At 46.3% G+C, this 19,824-nt stretch overlaps 8 protein-coding genes across 8 annotated transcripts; 5 read left to right on the forward strand and 3 right to left on the reverse strand.

The window, feature by feature from the left end:
• Positions 1–502: 502 nt before the first annotated feature.
• Positions 503–1,910, reverse strand: FOMMEDRAFT_24673 (uncharacterized protein; the record flags this gene model as incomplete). Its single annotated transcript, XM_007261138.1, has 5 exons — positions 503–710; positions 738–755; positions 1,062–1,147; positions 1,206–1,615; positions 1,643–1,910. The coding sequence occupies 5 exons, from the start codon at positions 1,908–1,910 to the stop codon at positions 503–505; spliced, it is 990 nt and encodes a 329-aa protein (XP_007261200.1).
• A 1,168-nt stretch (positions 1,911–3,078) lies between these two features.
• FOMMEDRAFT_74334 (carnitine acetyl transferase) lies at positions 3,079–5,000 on the forward strand (the record flags this gene model as incomplete). The annotated part of the gene is made up of 2 exons (XM_007261139.1): positions 3,079–4,633; positions 4,687–5,000. The coding sequence occupies 2 exons, from the start codon at positions 3,079–3,081 to the stop codon at positions 4,998–5,000; spliced, it is 1,869 nt and encodes a 622-aa protein (XP_007261201.1).
• A 331-nt stretch (positions 5,001–5,331) lies between these two features.
• On the reverse strand, positions 5,332–6,015 carry FOMMEDRAFT_24675 (uncharacterized protein; the record flags this gene model as incomplete). Its single annotated transcript, XM_007261140.1, has 4 exons — positions 5,332–5,425; positions 5,519–5,616; positions 5,649–5,688; positions 5,930–6,015. 4 exons carry the CDS (start codon positions 6,013–6,015, stop codon positions 5,332–5,334), a joined length of 318 nt encoding a protein of 105 aa, XP_007261202.1.
• A 623-nt stretch (positions 6,016–6,638) lies between these two features.
• On the forward strand, positions 6,639–8,177 carry FOMMEDRAFT_100412 (uncharacterized protein; the record flags this gene model as incomplete). The annotated part of the gene is made up of 7 exons (XM_007261141.1): positions 6,639–6,802; positions 6,871–6,950; positions 7,015–7,389; positions 7,453–7,477; positions 7,532–7,697; positions 7,756–7,818; positions 7,883–8,177. The coding sequence occupies 7 exons, from the start codon at positions 6,639–6,641 to the stop codon at positions 7,976–7,978; spliced, it is 969 nt and encodes a 322-aa protein (XP_007261203.1). The 3' UTR covers positions 7,979–8,177.
• A 2,104-nt stretch (positions 8,178–10,281) lies between these two features.
• On the forward strand, positions 10,282–11,970 carry FOMMEDRAFT_149763 (uncharacterized protein; the record flags this gene model as incomplete). The annotated part of the gene is made up of 11 exons (XM_007261142.1): positions 10,282–10,338; positions 10,394–10,419; positions 10,479–10,490; positions 10,554–10,596; positions 10,651–10,799; positions 10,870–10,949; positions 11,008–11,382; positions 11,448–11,472; positions 11,528–11,693; positions 11,749–11,826; positions 11,884–11,970. The coding sequence occupies 11 exons, from the start codon at positions 10,282–10,284 to the stop codon at positions 11,968–11,970; spliced, it is 1,098 nt and encodes a 365-aa protein (XP_007261204.1).
• Positions 11,971–12,419: 449 nt separating this feature from the next.
• On the forward strand, positions 12,420–14,983 carry FOMMEDRAFT_115413 (DnaJ-domain-containing protein). Its single transcript, XM_007261143.1, has 14 exons — positions 12,420–12,474; positions 12,525–12,590; positions 12,656–12,711; positions 12,775–12,802; positions 12,865–12,903; positions 12,956–13,036; positions 13,097–13,681; positions 13,733–13,806; positions 13,862–13,933; positions 13,985–14,009; positions 14,066–14,143; positions 14,198–14,317; positions 14,372–14,448; positions 14,513–14,983. The coding sequence occupies exons 1-14, from the start codon at positions 12,442–12,444 to the stop codon at positions 14,697–14,699; spliced, it is 1,521 nt and encodes a 506-aa protein (XP_007261205.1). The 5' UTR covers positions 12,420–12,441; the 3' UTR covers positions 14,700–14,983.
• Positions 14,984–15,499: 516 nt separating this feature from the next.
• Positions 15,500–16,174, reverse strand: FOMMEDRAFT_149765 (uncharacterized protein; the record flags this gene model as incomplete). The annotated part of the gene is made up of 4 exons (XM_007261144.1): positions 15,500–15,699; positions 15,771–15,892; positions 15,943–16,087; positions 16,150–16,174. The coding sequence occupies 4 exons, from the start codon at positions 16,172–16,174 to the stop codon at positions 15,500–15,502; spliced, it is 492 nt and encodes a 163-aa protein (XP_007261206.1).
• A 949-nt stretch (positions 16,175–17,123) lies between these two features.
• Positions 17,124–18,974, forward strand: FOMMEDRAFT_71577 (PLP-dependent transferase; the record flags this gene model as incomplete). The annotated part of the gene is made up of 7 exons (XM_007261145.1): positions 17,124–17,400; positions 17,504–17,608; positions 17,667–17,707; positions 17,764–18,040; positions 18,091–18,225; positions 18,293–18,377; positions 18,434–18,974. 7 exons carry the CDS (start codon positions 17,124–17,126, stop codon positions 18,972–18,974), a joined length of 1,461 nt encoding a protein of 486 aa, XP_007261207.1.
• Positions 18,975–19,824: the final 850 nt, after the last annotated feature.

The raw sequence follows: 19,824 nt of genomic DNA on the forward strand, positions 1-19,824 counted from the left end.
AAAATAATTTAAAATTTTTTTTGGCATTTCTTCTCTAGGTAAAATTTTAAATTTCTTTTAATATTTTATAAGATTTAATATTATAAATGAAATTCTAAATGTTTTTTGTCTTAAAATTTGAAAGAAAATTTATAATTTTGTTTTAAAAGAAACTTCAAATTATGTTTTAAATAATTATTCTCATTTATTTCAAGATTTCACAAATAAAGATATGCCAAAATTAATTTATAGTTTTTGTCTAAAGAAATTTTTAAATGTTGTTTACAATTTCTATCAACCAAAAATGGTAAATTAAATTATGAATTATATTTAACATTATGTAAGTTATTTTTTAAGGCAAGAAATTGTGAAATGCCTGATGTGGAAAGGCTTATCCGCTGCAGTCCCTATGGCTGTTTGTTGTGATGCGAAAAAAGTGCGGCACGTGATGCGCGAATTGAGTGCCTCTCATCCGATCCCAGCTCAGCAGCTACTACGACGTGTCGCGCTCTCCGCAGTCTGTTCATCCTGCCCGTCCGCCATGCTCCCCCATCGTCCCCTGCATCCGCAGCAGGACGTCGAGGGTTTGGGCATGCATGACGTGAAATTCGCCACCCACAAACTTGCGTCCGGTTCGTCCGTTGACATAATACCACGACGTCGCTCCAGGTCGGGCGACCGTGATCGCGACCGCTCGCGTGCCCGCTCCGAGCGTCCTATCCTCGCTCTCCCTATACCACTCTTACATAGAAACTCACGATCCATGAGCGCTGTTCCTACAAAACGTGTCTCACACCTCGCAAGAGACGAACCGATCTCTGTAACACCTGTCTCGTTGAATATGGAAAGTAGTCGTCCTGGTCTCGGATCGCGGAGACCGAGACTTTTAGCCGTTATGCGGAGGTCGAATAGTTATGGGTATGGAAGAAACGCAAAAGGAGCTCCGGTATGTTGTAGTTGACCCTCATCATCTTGCCTCTTACCACCCGACTGATTTTCCCTTGAATACTGGAACAGGGACGTGGCATGTTCTCAACCCCCGAAGAGCGCTCAACGTCGGTCAGTCCAGCCGAATCGCGTACGTCCTCGCCAGTACGAAGTTCACAACCGCCCTCCATCGCTCAAATAGCGATGGGCCTACATACGTCTCGTACACCTCATCTCGGTCCTTCACACGCTTATCTCAGTAGCGAGCCTGGCGCTCGAAGCGCTGCACACTTGCACACCCGAGGGCGTGCATCTCTTTCCCCTCCTCCCTCACGTCCAGCAACCGCATCATCCTCCACTCGCGTTGCTACGCCTCTGCGATCATCACTCAAAAAGAACGACGCAAGTCGATCAACGTCTCCATCTGCGAGTGTTTCGGCTAGCGCGTCGTCTATACCCTCAACTCCGCGTTCTCCATTTAGTCGTATTTCTCTTGCGCTTTCTGGTGGGGGAGGAGGCAGGTCGAGATTGGATAAATTTCTTGGAAGGGGTGCAAAGTCGCCTATGGCTTCCGTTACTAGCTTGAACAGCAGTGAAGCCGATTTGGGGGTGCCGAGGAAGGCTGTCAGGTTCACGTCTATCATTGAAGATGAAGATGTCGGCGTCGGCGTTCGGTAGTGACCCGAGGCGACAGCCTTACTCTCCATTTCTTACCTGGTGTTTTACAACTACGAACTTTGTTTTTCGTGTGCATTATTTTTATTCCTATACTTGGTGTTCTTTAGTTGTACGTCTCTCTTCTCCCGTTTTCTTGGAAGCGTGAGCTGACTATCTTTGATAGCCTTTTGCATTTTTGGGTACTTAGCAACGATGGAAGGACGGACGTATTTCTCGGATTTTCCGGACGCAACCCATTTGATTGTTTGGTTGAATTTCTTGACTCCCACAACGACCCTTTGCCTACTGCTTCCTGCATGCAATTCTTCCCCAGTTACAACACGCATACAGTGACGAGTACAGTACAGTATCATATCCCATTCTATCTGGTCAGTCCATTCTACGTAATTCGTTCTTTCATATTCCTAGTCTGTTCTTTTATCTTCTTTATTCTTTTATTGCCCCAGTCCTTGTTGTTTCAATGTTTGTTCACCATTTTCTTGTTTCTTTCAATGGTACGAATGCCATGAAAAATGCATGAGATATGTGTATGTAGGATGGTTTATTAGTTGACGACGACGTGATGTGTATGTGCTATGATATCATCGTTTCGTTATTCATCAAAACGTTGGGGAAGGGTGATTGCCTTTAGTAAATTAGAAGATAGACGTGTGTCCGATGCTGTTGTTGACAAGATGACTTTGGGCTTCTTGGAATCTGCCATGCCCATGTATGATGTAGGGTTTGCATGACGTATATTGGTGTGACATGTTTCTGCCTTTGAAGTGGAATAAATGTTAAACAATGAGCTGCCAATTACAGCATCCTTACTCGAATTGCATGCTTTCTTTAAAGCACGCAGGGACAAAAGACACTTCAAAATCAAAACAAGTTACAGATGCTTGAAATTGTCACATCTTGTTGATAACGATTTTATTGACAAAGAGAAGATTATGCATCCTCCCGAAAAGTATTTTGGCACGTGCCGGAATCGCGTCGCGTATTTATTCATGTTTTGTTGAGTGACAACATTTCCCGACCCGAAGTCTTTCTGATTCTCCGTCCTTCCCCGTCCACTCCCACACAGCAAACACAGAACCACGACTATGTCCATGAAAAATATCAACCCTAACAAGTTGATGACGCCGGCCGCGGCGTTTACGATGGCTATCGTAGTCATCTTTTACACGCGATCGTCCATCCAGCAAGCTCGCAGGGAGGCCGATGACCGGCACAAGAAGGAGCTCAGCGCTGCAAAGGCAAAGCAGTGGGCGGAAAGGACTTCATCTAACTGACAGGACCAGGAAGAAGACATCGAATTTTCTTCTTCCTTTTGCGATTTCGTTTTCACAAATTCGCTCTGTAATTTTACGATCAAATCGTGGGAATCTCCTTCTTTTTCTTTTAATCACCTGCTTTGCGGTGGCATCTTGTTAGCGGTGACCCGGGACTTTGATCCTGACGAGCATGATACCGCGTCGCTCACTGCAGCACTTTGCACGACGCCTGAGCTCGATGTCCAAACCCCCCGCCCACTGGAAACGCTCCGCGCCTGGTCCACCGAGTGGCAGCCTAACCGTCGCCGGGCAACACGCGTTACCGAAGTTGCCTGTGCCCACTCTTGCGGACACGCTAGCGCGTTTACGCCGTTCTTTGCAACCCTTTGCTCACTCGCAAGATGAGCTACACGCCGCCGAGAAAAATATAACAGAGTTCGAAAATGGTATTGCACCGGTATTGCAGGAGCGCCTGGAGAAGCGCCAGCAAGAAACGGAGCATTGGCTTGAGGAATGGTGGGATACCGGCGCGTATATGGGCTACCGCGACTCTGTAGTTGTCAATGTCTCCTACTTCTATGGCTTTGATGATCACCCGCCCATGTACCCACGTGGTTCTGTCCATCGTGCAGCCGCTCTGACACGTGCAGTGCTGCTATTTCGTAAGTCATACAAATTGGGCTTACTCCCGCCCGAGGCAACGAAAGAAGGACCTATATGCATGGATACGTACCGGTGGATGTTCGACTGCTGTCGAGTACCAGGCTCCGGAGGTGTCGACTGGGCTGATTCTTATGCGAAAGAAGGAGACCTTGGCGATTCGGGACACATCATTGTACTTAGAAAAAATCGATTCTGGCGAGTGGACGTCTCCCAGAGTGGCTCGTTGCTCAGTACATCCGACCTGGAGAGGCAACTTCAGCATGTTTACGATAATACGAACAAATTATATCCAGAGGTCGGCGTATTAACGGCTTCCAATCGGGACGTGTGGGCAAAGGACTATGAAGAACTTATATCCGACCCGACGAATGCCTCAATTATGCGTGACATTCATTCGTCTGCATTTGTTTTGTGCCTTGACGATCTACGCCCGGACAATCTTGAGGCGTTTTCACGCCAGCTCTGGCACGGAGGTCGAAGCGGACGTTGGCTTGCAAATAGATGGGTAGATAAGCCTGTGCAGCTGATTGTATGCGATGGTGAAGACGCCCATGCAGGAATCATGGGCGAACATTCCATCATGGACGGAACACCGACCGCTCGTATGTGTGACGACATCTTAAATGCGCTCGCCTCCTCGTCCTTTGACAATGGCTCCCCTTCCTCGTCTTTCACTCTACCCAAACCACTGGACTGGAACATAAGCGGTACGACTCGAGCTGCAATAGAACGTGCTATTGGAGCAGCGCAGAAATTAACCGACGATCAAGAGCTGCGCGTGTATAAGACTTCGTATGGTAAGCGTGCAATTAAGACCTTCGGCGTCTCCCCGGACTCGTGGTCGCAGCTGGTCGTGCAGCTCGCTTATGCCCGGCTTCTTGCACGCATGGGATGGAAGCGTAATGGCGGCACCTACGAAGCTGCATCGACGCGGAAATTCGCCAAAGGCCGAACGGAAGCAGTTCGTGTCGTGACTGCTGAAAGTGATGCATGGGTTCGTGCGATGGACTCGCAGGAGCCTGATATAAGTGATTCAACAAGACGGGCCCTCTTCCGAAGCGCCGCAAGTCGGCACGTTCAGAATGTACGCGAAGCTGGGGCTGCACAGGGCATAGATAGGCACTTACTGGGTGGGTCGGTTAATCACGGATATTGTTCGCATTTTTCATCTGGCTTTTTCTAGGTCTCCAAACGCTTCTGCGGTCTTCGGAACCGAAACCCGCACTATTCACTGATCCTCTGTACTTACGCGCTAAGAACTGGGTTCTTAGCACGAGTGCAGTGTACTCTAAGCACTTCATGGCGTATGGGTGGGGTGAGGTCGTACCTGATGGATTCGGCGTTGCATATATGACTGGGAGCGATGATGAGCTGTTCTTCAACATCACTTCACGCGTAGAGATGCCACTTGACGTGTTTATGGAAGAAATTGAGCGCGCGACGCGGGACGTACATGTCCTCTTCGCGAAGGAGAAGAATCCGGATGCAAAGCTCTAAATATCACGAGAAGCCGAAGTAGACGCTTAATGAGCATTATACAGTCATAGATTTGGAAGAAGGGAAATTGTGAGTTCTAGACCGCTATTCATGCGACCGCTCAGAGCGGCTGAAATCATCTGTCCCTGTGCCGCAGAGAGCCTTCAACAGGACCATAGAAATTATGCAAAATCTAACGATTGGTATTATTGAGATTGTATCCGACTGGGCGATCCCTAGTAACTTATCTCGCATGGTTAATCATGCTTGTTTCATGCGAGATTGCCGTTCATTCTGACATTTTGTGAGTGTGTTAGTAACGCGTTGGCACACCGGCTGCCCGACCCGTGGGTCAAGAGATGTGCTTCACGCTGGCAGCATATGCACGATGATTCGCGTCATGTACAAGCTTTTTCCAGGACCATTGGCAAGACTCTTCTGATAATCTGGGTTAGATCTGAGTCATGCAGAGTGCGGAGGTAAGAAGGTGGTTATTTGTACAAGTGTGGTCCTATCAAGTCTGGAGAACGGCGGATTACCTGATTGAGACGACTAGCATGTGGAGTAAGGCCTCCTCGGTTTCTGCTTTCTCCTTGCCCCATGCGAGAGCGAGTTGAAACACGCCGTGCAGGAATACCTTCATAAGACAATCTAATGTGGCTGACGTACCTCGGATGCAGTTCCGCAAGTCACGTAATTCAGCCTTATTCTGCACTATGGAATACATTGGCCATTTTCAAACAAGACGTCAGGCCGGTTGTCTCGGTTCACTGCTACGTCCTACAGGCTACAGCTGGCAACTATGCAAAGAACTGATATTTGACGAATCTAGTGATTGACGCAAGTCGCGATTTCAACGGATACTTGCTTGAATACTTATTCTACCGCGGCCTCGGCAAACTAGTGGGAATTCTACTGTACTTGCGCTGTTCTTTGCCATGCGGACTTACATGCAGCACCTATTTGCTACATGTGCGTTTCGAATTACGAGCCGTTTATCCTCCATATTTTCCTTCGTTTGCCGCCCTCCCGACATGCTCTTCAGAGCGGACGATGGTCGCTCCAGATAGGTCCCCGCTCGAGAAGCTGCATCCTGTCAAGCGAAGCAGACGTGCATATATGTATTTTTCATCTCCGAATGAACTTCGTAATTTATAAAACGATTTCGTCAATCTGGCCCCGTCCTCTCGACTTCATCGAAGTTTCTTGATTGTCTCTTTTCTCGGTTACTTTTTCTCTTCGAGCTTCGAGGGCTCAAAGAGTCAAAGAGTTGCGAACCTTGCCTCAGATGTCCTCGTTGCTTCCTCGTATCTCATCAAACGACCTTGACCACACTGGTTCAAATTTTGGCGGCACGGTATGGCTGGACCTGTGTAAGCTTGTGGAACATATATTAAAGCATGGGTTTCTTAAAGATGGGCGTCATGTACCTATCGGCTATGTGAGCAACAGATGTTCAGCATGAGAGTTAAAAGATCCTTCTGATCCTCCAAAAACCTTTAGTTTCGGTACAGTGTGCGTGTTCTGCGTAATTGCGTATGTTCGGGACGTGTATGGCTTATTCTAAAATCAGGCTTTGGGGAGTCGGGACTAGCCAGACGTTCTATTACTTCAAGGTATGTCTAATATATACGTTGCCGGCTTCCTTGGAATTCAAAAATGTATACGTTTCAGACATATCGGCAAGACTGGCTATGGATGAAGATCTATGTATTTAATTTGTGGCTGCTCGATACGATACATGAAGCTGCGCTTGTTGGGGCAATTTACCGATATCTTATAACTGGGTTTGGAGATGTGTCTCGGAGTATACATCTTGATAAGTACGTACAAAGCTGTTCTCCGGTATTACACAATTCAGCGCATGTGCCATGCTTACTTCGCTTTGCAGACTCCTCGTCTTCGCCCTGTTAGTCGGTGGATTCGTATGCTTGATGGTGCAGCTTATCTACGTGATGCGAATATGGAAGCGTGAGTTCTCAGAGTTCATCACTCGGTAAGATGTGTAAGATTTACGATATTGGAGTGCACACAGTCAGCGGAAAGAACTTTTGGTTAGCCGGTGGTGTCGGTATCCTTGTCGTCGGACAGTTCACAGCGACGCTAGGATATTTCGGAAGAGCAGTCCAAGCTGAGACCTTCCTGGACCTGCAGCGCAGTATGCTAATTACACGAGTTGTCAACGCTGTCAGTGCTGTTGCAGATGCTGCCATTGCTGCATGTCTCGTCATACTTCTCCATCGGAATCGTTCGGGATTCAAACGTAGTGACACGATAATTAACTTGCTCATCGCGTTTGCTATCAATACGGGACTCCTAACGAGCCTTTGTGCGATCCTTGGGCTTATTGTAGGACTCGTGCGTGAGGATACGCTGTTGTTCATGTTCTTTTATCTGCTGATCGTCCGACGTGAGCTTTTTTTCATAACTATGAATTTGGTATTGCTTCTTACAACTTTCACAAACTAAAAAGTGTACATGAACTCACTTCTAGCATCGTTAGTACTAATTAAATCACTCGGATGTTTTGTGTCCTCATGTTTGTTTTTCAGGCTCAACTCACGAAATACCTTGAGACATATTCTCACTAGGACACAGAGCACATTCGCGACCTCGGAATTACCGACTTACAGGATACGATCCAACGTTTCGCATGTAGACTCAATAGTTTGCAGCTCACCTACTCTTGAAGCAGCACATCCGCCGGAACTACCAAGCGTGAGTGGACAATCGACCTTGTGATGGAGATAGAATGATATCTGAGATACTTGATCAGATCCTTTCCGTAAAGACTCCACCAACGGCAATTGAACAAATTATTGACGGCTTGTTTGGCGAGGTGAGTTTATCCACAGGGCTCATATTTGAACGCATAAAGGATATCACTCATACTCCTGTCTTAGGAATCGGGACATTCAGTTATCTTACAAGATCCAGAGAAAGTTGCCGATGCGATACCGAATAAAGTCGAAGATGTCCATAATCCGTTGCGAAATTGAATTCCTTTTCCTTGGTATTCTGGACGATTTATTCGCACAGATAATACTTTCCTCTTCAGTAACGATATCTCTCTGCTACTGCTTTAGTTGCTGGGATGGTTTGCACGATTTTAATGTCTCCTGTTATGCATATCCTTGTATCTCCCACTCCTTAATCAATATTGACAGATACACACACTCCTTTGTGCTTTGGCTGTCTCAGATGAACTTGTACTTTGCATTGCCCTCACACATTCTTTACCTACATCCATATCCTCATATTATTTACTTTCCATTGTATATACCGATTAGCATGTAAATCTGATGTATACCCGCATTTCAGCAATAACACGCTCCTTGCACATATTGCTTTACATAAGTAGTGTATGACGGCAAGCAAAAGCACTTACGTTTTCCGGTCTTAACGGCGATCGTTCGTTGCATCGATATTCACCCAGCTACTTCTTGCTCCTGTCTTGACCTCAAGGAAGGCGAAACATTTGGCTACTCTGTCAGTGATGTCTAGCCGATTTTCGAAACATAACGACGGGAGATCAAAGCTCGGCGGTATAACATATATATATATATATAATGTTCTTCTCTTCAACCAACCCCGCTTCTTTGGCTATATGACACAGCTGAGCGCGGCTCGCTGCACGGAGGTAATACTTGATGTTTTCGACGAAACATAGTAAGTTACAATAATGCTTGTCATTATCTATATACTGTATTCCATTATCAATTCTTACAGAAACGCGATTCCATTTACTTACTCACAAAGTTATTGTTGCAATTGGACGAGTTGAACTAAACTTAACAGCCCGTAATAAATCCATCCACAGATAATGGAGTACTTCAATTATGCGAGATGTCGATAATAAGATTCGAGGTCGAGGCTAGCATAGAAGAACCCGATGCCGAAGGAACTTGATTCCTCTGTGTTCTCGGCGTCGGATTTAAGAATGCCAACAATGCAATATGTTATTTTGTTTTACGTACTTTTATTTCATGGCGTCTTCGACTGCAGGGTCGTGGAGGCTGGACTTGACATTAATATTGAGACGGTAGATGGTTCGGAGGGAGTGAGGATGCACGTAGCTTCGCGGGCCTTGCTGTGTTATGTGCATTGCTTCGACGTAAGAATGCATGGTGGTCCCCTGTGTGGATTGCTTCTTCGTTACCTCAACTCGACCCTGATTGCTTCCTAGTTTCTTCTCATCGTTAGTCAGGCATAATACTGACAATTCCACGAAGGCGTAGCGGTCGGGTGTAGGCCATGCCTCTTGAGGCCTCCATGACACGTCATAGGTTATAGGTCGTGCTTGCTTATCATTTTTTGTGAAAACACTGGGCAAGGTGATGTTACAGGCTTGTAAGTATAAGATGTTGGTCTGAGAGTCCCCAGATTCGTCTTCATGAAAAAACCTTCCTAACAATAGGTGTGTAATCAGACAAGGCCATTATGATCTGATATCCTCAAGTTTCTTGTAGAAACAGACTTTCAGGACAGCATTTGAGCTAAGGTATAAAGGCCAGGTCAAATAGGAGATTTACTGTTACCAGCTTAGCGGACCGAGACCAATTCTATTCGCTTTCAAGTATACTTGCTAGCACATGATGTACTGAGCTGCGTGGAGACAGGTAAATCGTGGCACCGGTATTTGCTACAGGATGCATGCGTCGGCTGCCTGTACCGTGGGGTCGTAGACAAGTAGATTGGATTATAACAAGCTGCGGATTGACCCCGTAATCTGCGCCGATCATTGTTTATCTAATTTAGGCAACATAACTTCACGATGGACTCACGTTGATCTATGTTTACTTCACACGCGATGCACAAAGGTTGTGATGTTGCCATAATCTCTACTGCGCAAGAGCTGCGGATAGTTCATTAGACCCATAATCTTAATGCCATCGCAATTGCACGGTCGATCGGAACCGATAATTGTCTCAATGCGATCATCGGGAAGCTAGGCACTGTGAATCCACCTGTGCGATTTGCTATGCTGGCTGCACGGTCTCTATCCTTCAAGTCCAACGGGGATACAACTTCGCTGCAGTTGAGATGGGCGCTTTATATATTTGCTCCATTCCAATGTTGATCGAGGGTCATCGAAACCGGACCGTGAGGAGCTTATTTTATTCTAATACACAGGCATATATGCTCCGTGGATGGAGATTTCGTAGCATTATAAGGTCTTGATATTACACGCAGCGAGGCCCCCTCTCGCTCCCGAAAGAGAGCTGCACCATCTACCTGGAGCCTCTTTACACAAACCCTCATCGTTACTTTGCCGGCTCCCGTTCTTTCTCAAGCTCTCGGTATGGCCTCAACGCCTCCTCCAGATCAAGGCTCCTCTGAGACGACCTTTGATACAACAGTATGTCTCCACTATTCGTTATGTCAAGAGCTTTGCTGAAGTCGGATTTGTTCAGGTAGGCGTGTTGTATATAACTGCAGTGTATGTCTGATTTAGTCCTACGCATATGATTTACAACAACGCTGACAATCGGCTTCAAGATGTTCTATGGGGTAGGTAAAATTTCCTCGGTGTTGTACTGGCAAAATCAGGTGCTCAAATTTAGTCGGAATTAGATTGTGGGGCGCCGCGACTCTCCAAATGTACCATTACTATAACGTAAGTCTTGCGGCACTGCGAGAACCCAGTTGGCTCATCGCATAATCCATTCAGAACTACCAGAGTGATTCGGGGTGGTTGAAAACATATATCTTTGCCGTGTGGTTCCTGGACACTCTGCATCAGACGCTACTCGTTGCCTCCGACTACAGATATCTAATAATTGGTTTTGGCGACTTCACTCAGTTAATGCAGATTGATATGTGCGTATCGGTAGTTGATGCATTGTACAACCTCAGGCTTCAAGTTGTAATTAACACTCGTGCTTTATAGACTCTTTGTCATAGCCTTGCTAGTTGGCGGTCTTATCTGTGCTATGGTCCAGTTTATATTCCTGATGCGCGTTTGGAAGCGTAAGGATTGCGTTAATTGCTTATATCGTTATGATGACAATGTGTTTTCTGATTGTAGTCAGCGAAAAGAACATCATCTTGAGCGGTACCATCAGCTTGCTAATTGTTGGTCAACTTGTGGCGACGTGCCTATATTTCGTCAAAGCCCTTCAATACGAGGATTTCGGGCGACTCAAAGGATACATGTCGCTGACACGCATCGTCGATGCCGTCAATGCAACTGCAGACACCGCGATAGCACTGTGTCTTGTCGTGCTTCTCCATAGGAATCGCTCTGGGTTTAAGGACAGTGACACAACAATCAATCGGCTCATCGTATTCGTCGTCAATACGGGCCTGGTGACAGGCCTGTGTGCGATCCTTGGGCTTATCCTGGGAATAGTCCTTGAAAACACACTATTTTTCATGTTATTTTATTTGATGACTGGGCGATGTGAGTCTTTAAGATTTCATATGATAAAAATACTGACGCCTGATTGCTTATGCCCATGCCCGCAGTATACGTGAATTCACTATTTGCGTCGTAAGTTCTGTTGTCTTATGGTTTGCGTCACTATATGCATAACTTCTTTTTATAGGTTAAACTCGCGCAAAGACTTTCGCAATAGCCTTGTCAAAGCTCGCAGTAGCTTTGGTTTGTCAAATGTCTCTACAGGCCAGTTCAGAACCGTTTCGTTCCAGACGCACTACAATGAGTGTGCTGCAAACACCCCTGTCACTCCAGATCAGCGTCCAGATTCAAAGGTGAGTAGATGATAGGTTCCATCGCATTTTATTGGTAGCTTACTGCAACGCCAAGCCTAATTTCGTTACGGAGAATAACCCTACCAGAATTTCGGTGACGGTTGAGAGGGTAGTTGGTAGTCCATTCGATGAGGTGCGTGGACCCAATATTTCTGAGGAGTATTATGACTTACGATCATTCCCGCTACAGGAATCAAGGTATTCGTTTGATCTCGAAGATCCAGAGAAAGAAAGCAATGCATCAATCCACAGTAAATTTGAGAACATTCCGCTATAACAACGGATGTCTCTGTATTCTAGATTCTCAATCATCTTTCAACTGTTTAGCATCGTATAAGGGTCGCACTATAAGGAGAAAAGGAAGGATTGTAGAAAAAATGTTGTGTAGTTTCGTGTGTCCAGCTCCAATTGTGTATTCTAGCCTGTTGTTCAATAGGATCCAGTCAGTAAGGATTACCCTTGCAAGTACGATCTAGTACATGCCACCGCTTACGCATGTCGGAAAGACGTAAAGCAATACACCACGCTTTATTATCCTACGCCACGTTTTCTGCTGCGAAAGGCTGTTGCTGCTGAGGCTATGACGGTCCATTGACGGAAAGCAGTGGGTGAATCAGTCATGCCGAGCCGTCTGGCCGCGTCGTAAATGCGGCTATAATAGTATTACCCTACTCTCCGACTCCCATCAGCCCAATCCCTGATCCCTCAGACACTCCTTACCTCTTTCTACTTCTTCATCTCATTCAGCATGGCGCCAGTGGAGACAGAATACTATGATCTGGTACGGACTGGCATATTTGTTAGTGGATTGGATGCTGAACCTCGTTGAAGCTGGGCGTGCAACCCGACGTCGAGGAGACTGAACTCAAAAAAGCATACCGCAAGGCAGCAATAAAGGTTCCTCGATTTCTCAACTAAAATGCCTTAGAAGCGTTCCTAACCACGCGTCGCCACCATTTCAGTTCCATCCCGACAAGAATAAGTCACCAGATGCTACAGAGAAGTTCAACGAAATTAGGTGAGCATTTCGGTTGCTTCGTAGTGTATTATCATCGCGTGGTTAACCCTTGCCGTTCATTAGCAAGGCATACCAGATCTTGTCAGACCCTGTACGTCCTCGGGACACATCGAGGTGTTGCTTCTGGAAGCTAATGTGTAACGTGGTTGGTAGAATTTGCGGACCGTCTACGATAAGAATGGCAAGTCGATGGTGCGTCTTCTTGTCTCTGATTCAATCATTCTTTCCTAACAAATACGTTCAGACCGACAAGGAAGGGCCTGGCCTTGAAGACGCTGCTGGCTTCTTTGCGAACGTTTTCGGTGGTGAACGGTTCGAAGACTATGTACGTGTGCCTTTTGCGGCGTTAAGGGGCTGGATCTGACTTTCGGACTTCGTTGTACAGATTGGCGAGATCTCTCTAATGAAGGAGATGACAAGTGTGGCTTCTACTGTTATGTCTGAAGAAGACAAGGCAGCATTGGAGCGTGATATTAGGAGTTCCAACCCACAGACTCCGTCACCATCGCCACTTGATCACAAACCGGCTTCAACTCAGGGTGCCGTGTCTGATGAGAAAGCACCTGAAACAGACAAACCTCAAGCTCAAAGCCTGCCTCATCCACCGGCAGGGAGCGCCCCTCAGGGCCTAAGTGCTTCTCTTCCGACGTCTGCTGCTCCATCACCCTCCACATCGCCACCACCGCAAGATGGCTCCAAACCATCTGCTTCAGCTGATGATTTACGAAAGAAGAAAGGGAAACAGAAGTTGACACCAGAGCAAAAGCAAAAACTTGAAGAGCTGGAAGTTGAGCGTCGTAAAGCGATGGAAGCACGCGTAAAGAAACTGGCGGAGAAGCTCATCGAGCGCATCCGACCGTTCGTTGATGCTGAACATCCTGGTGACCCAAACGACGCGGAAACTATTGCGTTCCAGCAGAAGATGCAACGTGAGGCGGATGATTTGAAGCTTGAGAGTTTCGGCTTAGAGGTACGATTTTGCTTTGCTACACAAGCCCGAATTACTCACCATCTGTGCTAGCTCCTGCATACTATCGGCAATGTATATCTGACTAAGGCAACGTCCTTTATGAAATCTCGCAAGTTCCTCGGAATGTGAGTATGCCTTGAATTTGGAATATTTACTCATCTCTGAACCTATCTTTCTTAGTCCTGGTTTCTTTTCTCGCCTGAAAGAGAAGGGTGCCATGGCGAAAGATGCCTGGGGGGTAATTGGCAGCGCGTGAGTAGTTGATTTTACCGTGACGACGGATTGTACTAATTCTAGAATTAGTATTGGTGTACAGCATATCATGGTGGTATGTCAATCATCATCTTTCACGATCGCCGGAGCATTATTGATAATATTTTGTAGGAAATGGAGAGGTTACAAGCAAAGGGAGAGATTCCTGAAGAAGAGTTGAAAGCATTAGAACTCGACATGACTGGAAGGGTACTTAGTCCTTCCCATCACTTGGATTCATGCTGACCGAAGAGCGTATTGTAGATTATGCTAGCATCATGGCGGGGAACACGATTCGAAGTCATGCAAGTACTCAGGGAGGTCTGCGATAAAGTCCTTAAGGATCACAGTGTTCCCGAGTCCATTCTAGTGAACCGAGCAAAGGTAATGTTTCTTTGCACTGCCCGGGTTTATGAAAGAGTATTAATGGAATGTTAGGCTTTGCTATTTATTGGCCACATCTTCCGACATACCGAACCTGATGAGACTTTCGAAGAGAGGCGAGAGCTAGAACGGTAAGCAGGCTATCGAAAACATGTCCCTATGTGAGATTCTGACATGTCATCTCGTGTGTTTTAGAATGGTTGCGGAAGCAGCTGCAGGGAAGTCAAAACATGCTCAGCTCCAGGCGGAGGCGAAACGTCAGAGGCGAATGGCGGAGCGTGAAGCACCGAAGGAACGACCAAAGAGTGAAGTGCACTCCGTTAAGTCAGCCAAGTCGGAAACGCAACCGCAACCGCAGGTGGTGCAGCCTCAGCCTCAGTGAAACTCACTCGTATACCTCTCCAACTTCCGTCCACTCAAACTGCTTTGCCCTCCTTCTCATTCCCCTTTCTTTCTTTCTTCCTTTCCTTCTTTCTCTCCTCCTCTCCCCACTTCCCACTTTCTTCTTACTGTCCGACGGACGGTTTTAGATGATATACGGGCTGACCGGGCAGACACACATGCAGAATGGTGATAAACCTTATACTTGAATATGATTCATGGTAGATTAGCTGGAATGGGACTCTGATAACGTATAGTATAATGTTTAATCTATTTTCATGACTGGAATGATATTGGATGTTGAGCTTGTTTTTTGAGTCTTGAGTGGGTGAAGTAAGTACGATAATCTGTACATCAGACTCAATTGCCTACATGCCAGTTGCAATGGGCCAAGGGAATTGTATTCGACTTGCGCCTTTCGGATTTTATGACTATATTTATCCAGAGTCCACATTGTACTCTTGAGGTATATCCCTTCCTTCATATGAATGGATTTACACGTAGCCGTGATTTGTCCTCAAATTCCATTTGGGAGGCATACATGTGTTTGTCACATCGCGACGTTTCTATTTTTCCTTTCTGTAAGCTATGCATGTACGTCCGACTCTGTCCAAAAAATATATATTGCGTATGCATGCATTCCAAGAAGATTAATTAAGTACGTGCAATCTTTTCCCTATATTAACAGCACATATATGGAGTATTGTAGTCAGCACTTCTGCACCGCCGAAGAGAACCGGTGAATTGACAATACCGACTTTACGAGAGATTCTGTGCAAGTCCTGCATCAGGAAAGTCATGCTAGCGCCTGCGTAATTCCGATCCCGACTCATCCGGGTCATTGAAAATGAGCAGGCCATCGAGTTCTTCCTGAGGAGAATCAACCAACTCTTCTCCCTCACTGTAATCCCGAGGCACATCCAGCACAGTATCTCGTCCGTCAAAAGATAGCGTTGGTAGGCGTGGGGGATTGCCGGAACGACGCTCAATTAGGTCAATATCTATGGAATCCAGAAAGTATGAGTCACAATTCACAAATGCAGGTAGGTGTAGCTGTATGAGACCGAATCACTATCACCATCCTCCCGAACAGATTCGTCAAAAAAGTACCAGAGAAAGTCCCTGATGTTACGGCGAAAAAGCCAATCGAGTGCAGGAATCTGATAGTTCTTGATTTCGCTCAGCGCAAAGAGCCTCACGAGAAGTTAGTAAGTAAGGTATGACTAATAGTGGAAGTTACTTACAACACGCCGATGATAATACCGACAATCCAATCTAGCGTGTCCGACAAGATTGCCTTGTCTTGAGAGACAGCTGCTGCCTTCCATGCACCAAATACAACTATAATAAAGGTGACGAAGAGGTGGTAGATTGTAATCACTATGCGACCTACAGACCGAGGATGCTGATCAATGAGTGTATGTAATACAGTCAGCCACAAATGGACATACTGTTTCCCACATCACCTCTTGACATGCTTCAGGTAAAGTTCTGAGCTTTTTGGCCAAAGTACAGGCAGAGGAAGTAGCAAGTATGTTGAATCTGACAGCAATAGCAAGGGTGGGTACATGGTGGTAGGTGGGCGAGTTGCACAACTGTCAGCGCCCCCGCCCTGCGAGGGGTGAACTCAGTCTCAGTGGTCACTGCTGATTTGTTTGACAATGTTTGAGGCATTAAATTAAAGAAGCACGTCAAGTAATATTTACCTAACTGCCACAGTGTGGACGGATCGTGCGAAAGGCGCAAATCTGAATGATGTCCCGGGACTTTCATAATAAGGAGTAGAGCACCTATTGAGTTGCACTAACTTAGGCAAAGGCCGAAGATGGACCGATCTACACAGCCTTGAGAGGCCAAGAAACACAGACAGCTTTGTTATTGGATCCAAGGATAATGCACATTTGGCTGATGATTTGAGGACATTACCTGTATAATGAGAACAACAATGACTTTGTTCATGTCTGCAATATGTATGACTGAACTTTTGTCGCTTGGTAAGAACATTTTGTTCTGTGATATATTGTGATGGCTAATAGGTGTGATGGCTAATAGGTAACTTTAATAAGGTCAGCAACAGTTTCGTTACTGGTGAGAGTTTCAATTTCGAGCCATGGATCTCTGTGCTGAAGGGCAAGAGACCAAGCTCACTATATGCATCCCAAATTCTGATAGTAGTCTTACCCTTACATTCTCTACATTATTTGGCATGTATTTAACTAGCTAATAAAATGCTATAATAATACTTTTGTTCTTGCATAATCTCTAAAATGAACAACTGCTAGTTAGTAGTTTATCCGCTGTAATCGAGTCATGCATATTTCCGGATAAAGTTCAAACTATAAATATCTGATGATCGATCTGCCGATTCAGCTTTAGACGCCCAGCCTCGATTCGCCTGAAGCGCATATACTCACTGTACCCCGAGATGTCTCCCGTCGCAACCAAAGACAGCTCAAACTCCACAGAAGCAGCAGGAAAGACCGTAGTAGCTTCTAACGGAGCGAAGTCTGCTTTCCAGAGCAACGTCCTTTATCGCGTACCGACTAAACCACCTGTAACACTCTCTGCACATGGGATCTACTATGAATGCGAAGGTGGAAGGACGTTGATCGATGCGATTGGTGGTGCGGCTGTTACATGTATTGGGAATGGGCATCCGAAAGTTGTGAAGGCGATTCAGGAGCAGGCTGTCAAGCTTTCGTGTGAGTTCAATCCGTCTGTGATAAATATATCTCGCATTGATTAAATATTGTCGGTTCCGATATTGGTTGCATTTTTTGTTACACATATGCGAATGATGTATAGATATGTATCAGGTACTGTTGACGAATGAACCTGCTGAAGGACTTGCGGAGATTCTTATCAACTCGGGGAAGGGTGCATTTTCGCAATGTGGGTTTGTATCTGGAGGTAATTATCTATTCTTGAATGCATGCGTTCTACTCCGATTTATTGATTTTACGAACAGGATCCGAAGCGATGGAAGCGGCTTTGAAGCTCTCTCGACAGGTAAGTAACAATCGTGCTTTAATCGATTATGCTATTTCTAAAAAAAATCCGGATAGTACTTCTACGAAACTGGACAAAAACAACGAGTGAACTTCATCGCTCGTCAACTTTCGTATCACGGAAATACACTAGGGACTCTGAGCCTAGCATACCATCCAGCACGACGAGCACCGTATGAAGCGAACTTGACTCATCACTGTTTTCATCACGTTTCTCCTGCTTATGCGAAGCGTTTCCAAAAGCCTGACGAAACCGAGGAACAATATGTTGAGAGACTGAGGCAGGAACTGGATGATAAGTTCCAGGAACTTGGGCCGGAAACTGTCATTGCTTGTAGGTGCGCCTGCGTTCATAATTTATTTATTAACCCAAATTGGAGATAGTCGTTGCTGAGACCGTCGTCGGTGCTACAACTGGAGTGGTAGAGCCACCCAAGGGATATATCAAGGCCATGAGATCCGTATGCGACAAGTACGGTGCATTGTTTATCCTTGATGAAGTCATGAGTGGCATGGGACGTGAGTCGCGGATGTTCCGATTCCGGTCCTGTTGTGAAGTATCACTAATATCACCTTCCGCTTCAAGGTATGGGAACTCTTCATGCATGGGAGAAGTACGGTGATGGTGCTACTCCAGACATCCAGGCTGTTGCTAAGGGCCTTGGAGGAGGGTATGATTTCTAATTCGGCCGAGTAAAGTAGTATATTTACAAAGAACTGATGTTAGGTATGCCTCAATCGGCGCTGTTCTGATGTCAGAACGCGTGTCAGTGGGGATTCGAGATAACTCTGGATTCTGGAATCATGGACACACGTACCAAGCACATCCGATTCAATGCGCAGCGGCGCTTGCCGTGCAAAAGGTCCTTATTGAAGAAGACCTCATCACAAGTGCACGCGTCCAAGGGGGAAAATTCGGTGAACGTCTGCGCGAGGCAATGTATGCACCGAACTTTGCTGCGAAGCCATTTGTCTTTGACGTGCGCGGTGCGGGATGTTTCTGGGCGGTAGAATTCGACTTTGATGGAAGCGATGCGCAGGCGGTGTTTGACTTCAAGGGCAAACGCTTTGCCTCACTCATTCAGGCGCAATGCATGAAGAACGACCTTGTTATCCTTGCTTTCAGCGGCGGTGCGAACCTTGAGGGCAACAAAGGCGACCACACTATGTTTGCCCCTCCGTACAACATCAAAGACGAGGAGATTGAGAAGATTGTGGAGTTGTTCACGAAGAGCGTGGAGGAGGTACTTGCTGCCAGCCTGCGATGAGAGCTATAGCATAAGAATCCCTTGAAATATAGAATGAACCTGTAACTACTACTAGTACTAGATGTGCAAGGAAGGAAAGAGAGTTGAATTGAATCCATTATTATTAAGAGACGCCACCGAGCGTGGGAACGGGATCACGGGGATCACCTTTGACCCTTTACATACGCATACGGAACCGGACACTTGTACTCTCGTCCACCCTTACTTACTCACTCGACATCGTCCCCGACGACCGTGCCGTTGACGGCCGGCCTCTCTCATAACCACACTCGCACTTGCTCAGCTTCGCAGCTAGGTCGATGGCGGCCTGAATTCAATGGACTTCGAACGAAATCATCATCAGCCAGCAGCAGCCTCCAGTTCATCGTCACTTCAAATCCAATCCGCATCTTCTGCCTCGACAGTCCCCATCCTTACTACTGACAGAGCGCCTATACGCTCGAGTTCTCGTCTCAAAGCAGCAAAGGAGAAAGGAAAGGAGCGCGAAGAGCTTCTTGCTGAGCAGCCTTCTGTGCGTACATCACTTACTCTGCGCGGCGTTTACTTTGCATATCCGCTGACTGTGCTGATTCTCTGACTTGGTGAAATTTAGAGGCGTAGTCGTGACTATACAGGTAAAGGTAAGGCTAGAGAAATACCTGCAGAGTCCATTTCCGCCCCTGTTCGTTCTAGCAAGAGGTGAGCAATCTTTGCATTGCAGCCAATTGCCCCGTCGCACTAAGCCGCATTGCTGACTTATGATGATTGTTCTAGGACAAAGCGTAACACTCAAGCGCCAACTGCGACTTCCTTCATAATCGACGGGCCGTCAAAGGATTGCAAGGGAAAGAAGCGTGCCGCTCCCGACTCC

Source organism: Fomitiporia mediterranea (genome assembly GCF_000271605.1).
Source record: "Fomitiporia mediterranea MF3/22 unplaced genomic scaffold FOMMEscaffold_1, whole genome shotgun sequence".
Classification (NCBI taxonomy): Eukaryota; Fungi; Basidiomycota; class Agaricomycetes; order Hymenochaetales; family Hymenochaetaceae; genus Fomitiporia; species Fomitiporia mediterranea.

Bases quoted from the DNA above. Each gene is read 5' to 3' on its own strand.
- FOMMEDRAFT_115413 (XM_007261143.1), top strand. From the start codon at position 12,442: ATGGCGCCAGTGGAGACAGAATACTATGATCTG. The intron at 12,591-12,655 runs GTTCCTCGATTT...CCACCATTTCAG, and splicing joins ACCGCAAGGCAGCAATAAAG to TTCCATCCCGACAAGAATAA. The intron at 13,037-13,096 runs GTACGTGTGCCT...TTCGTTGTACAG, and splicing joins GTGAACGGTTCGAAGACTAT to ATTGGCGAGATCTCTCTAAT.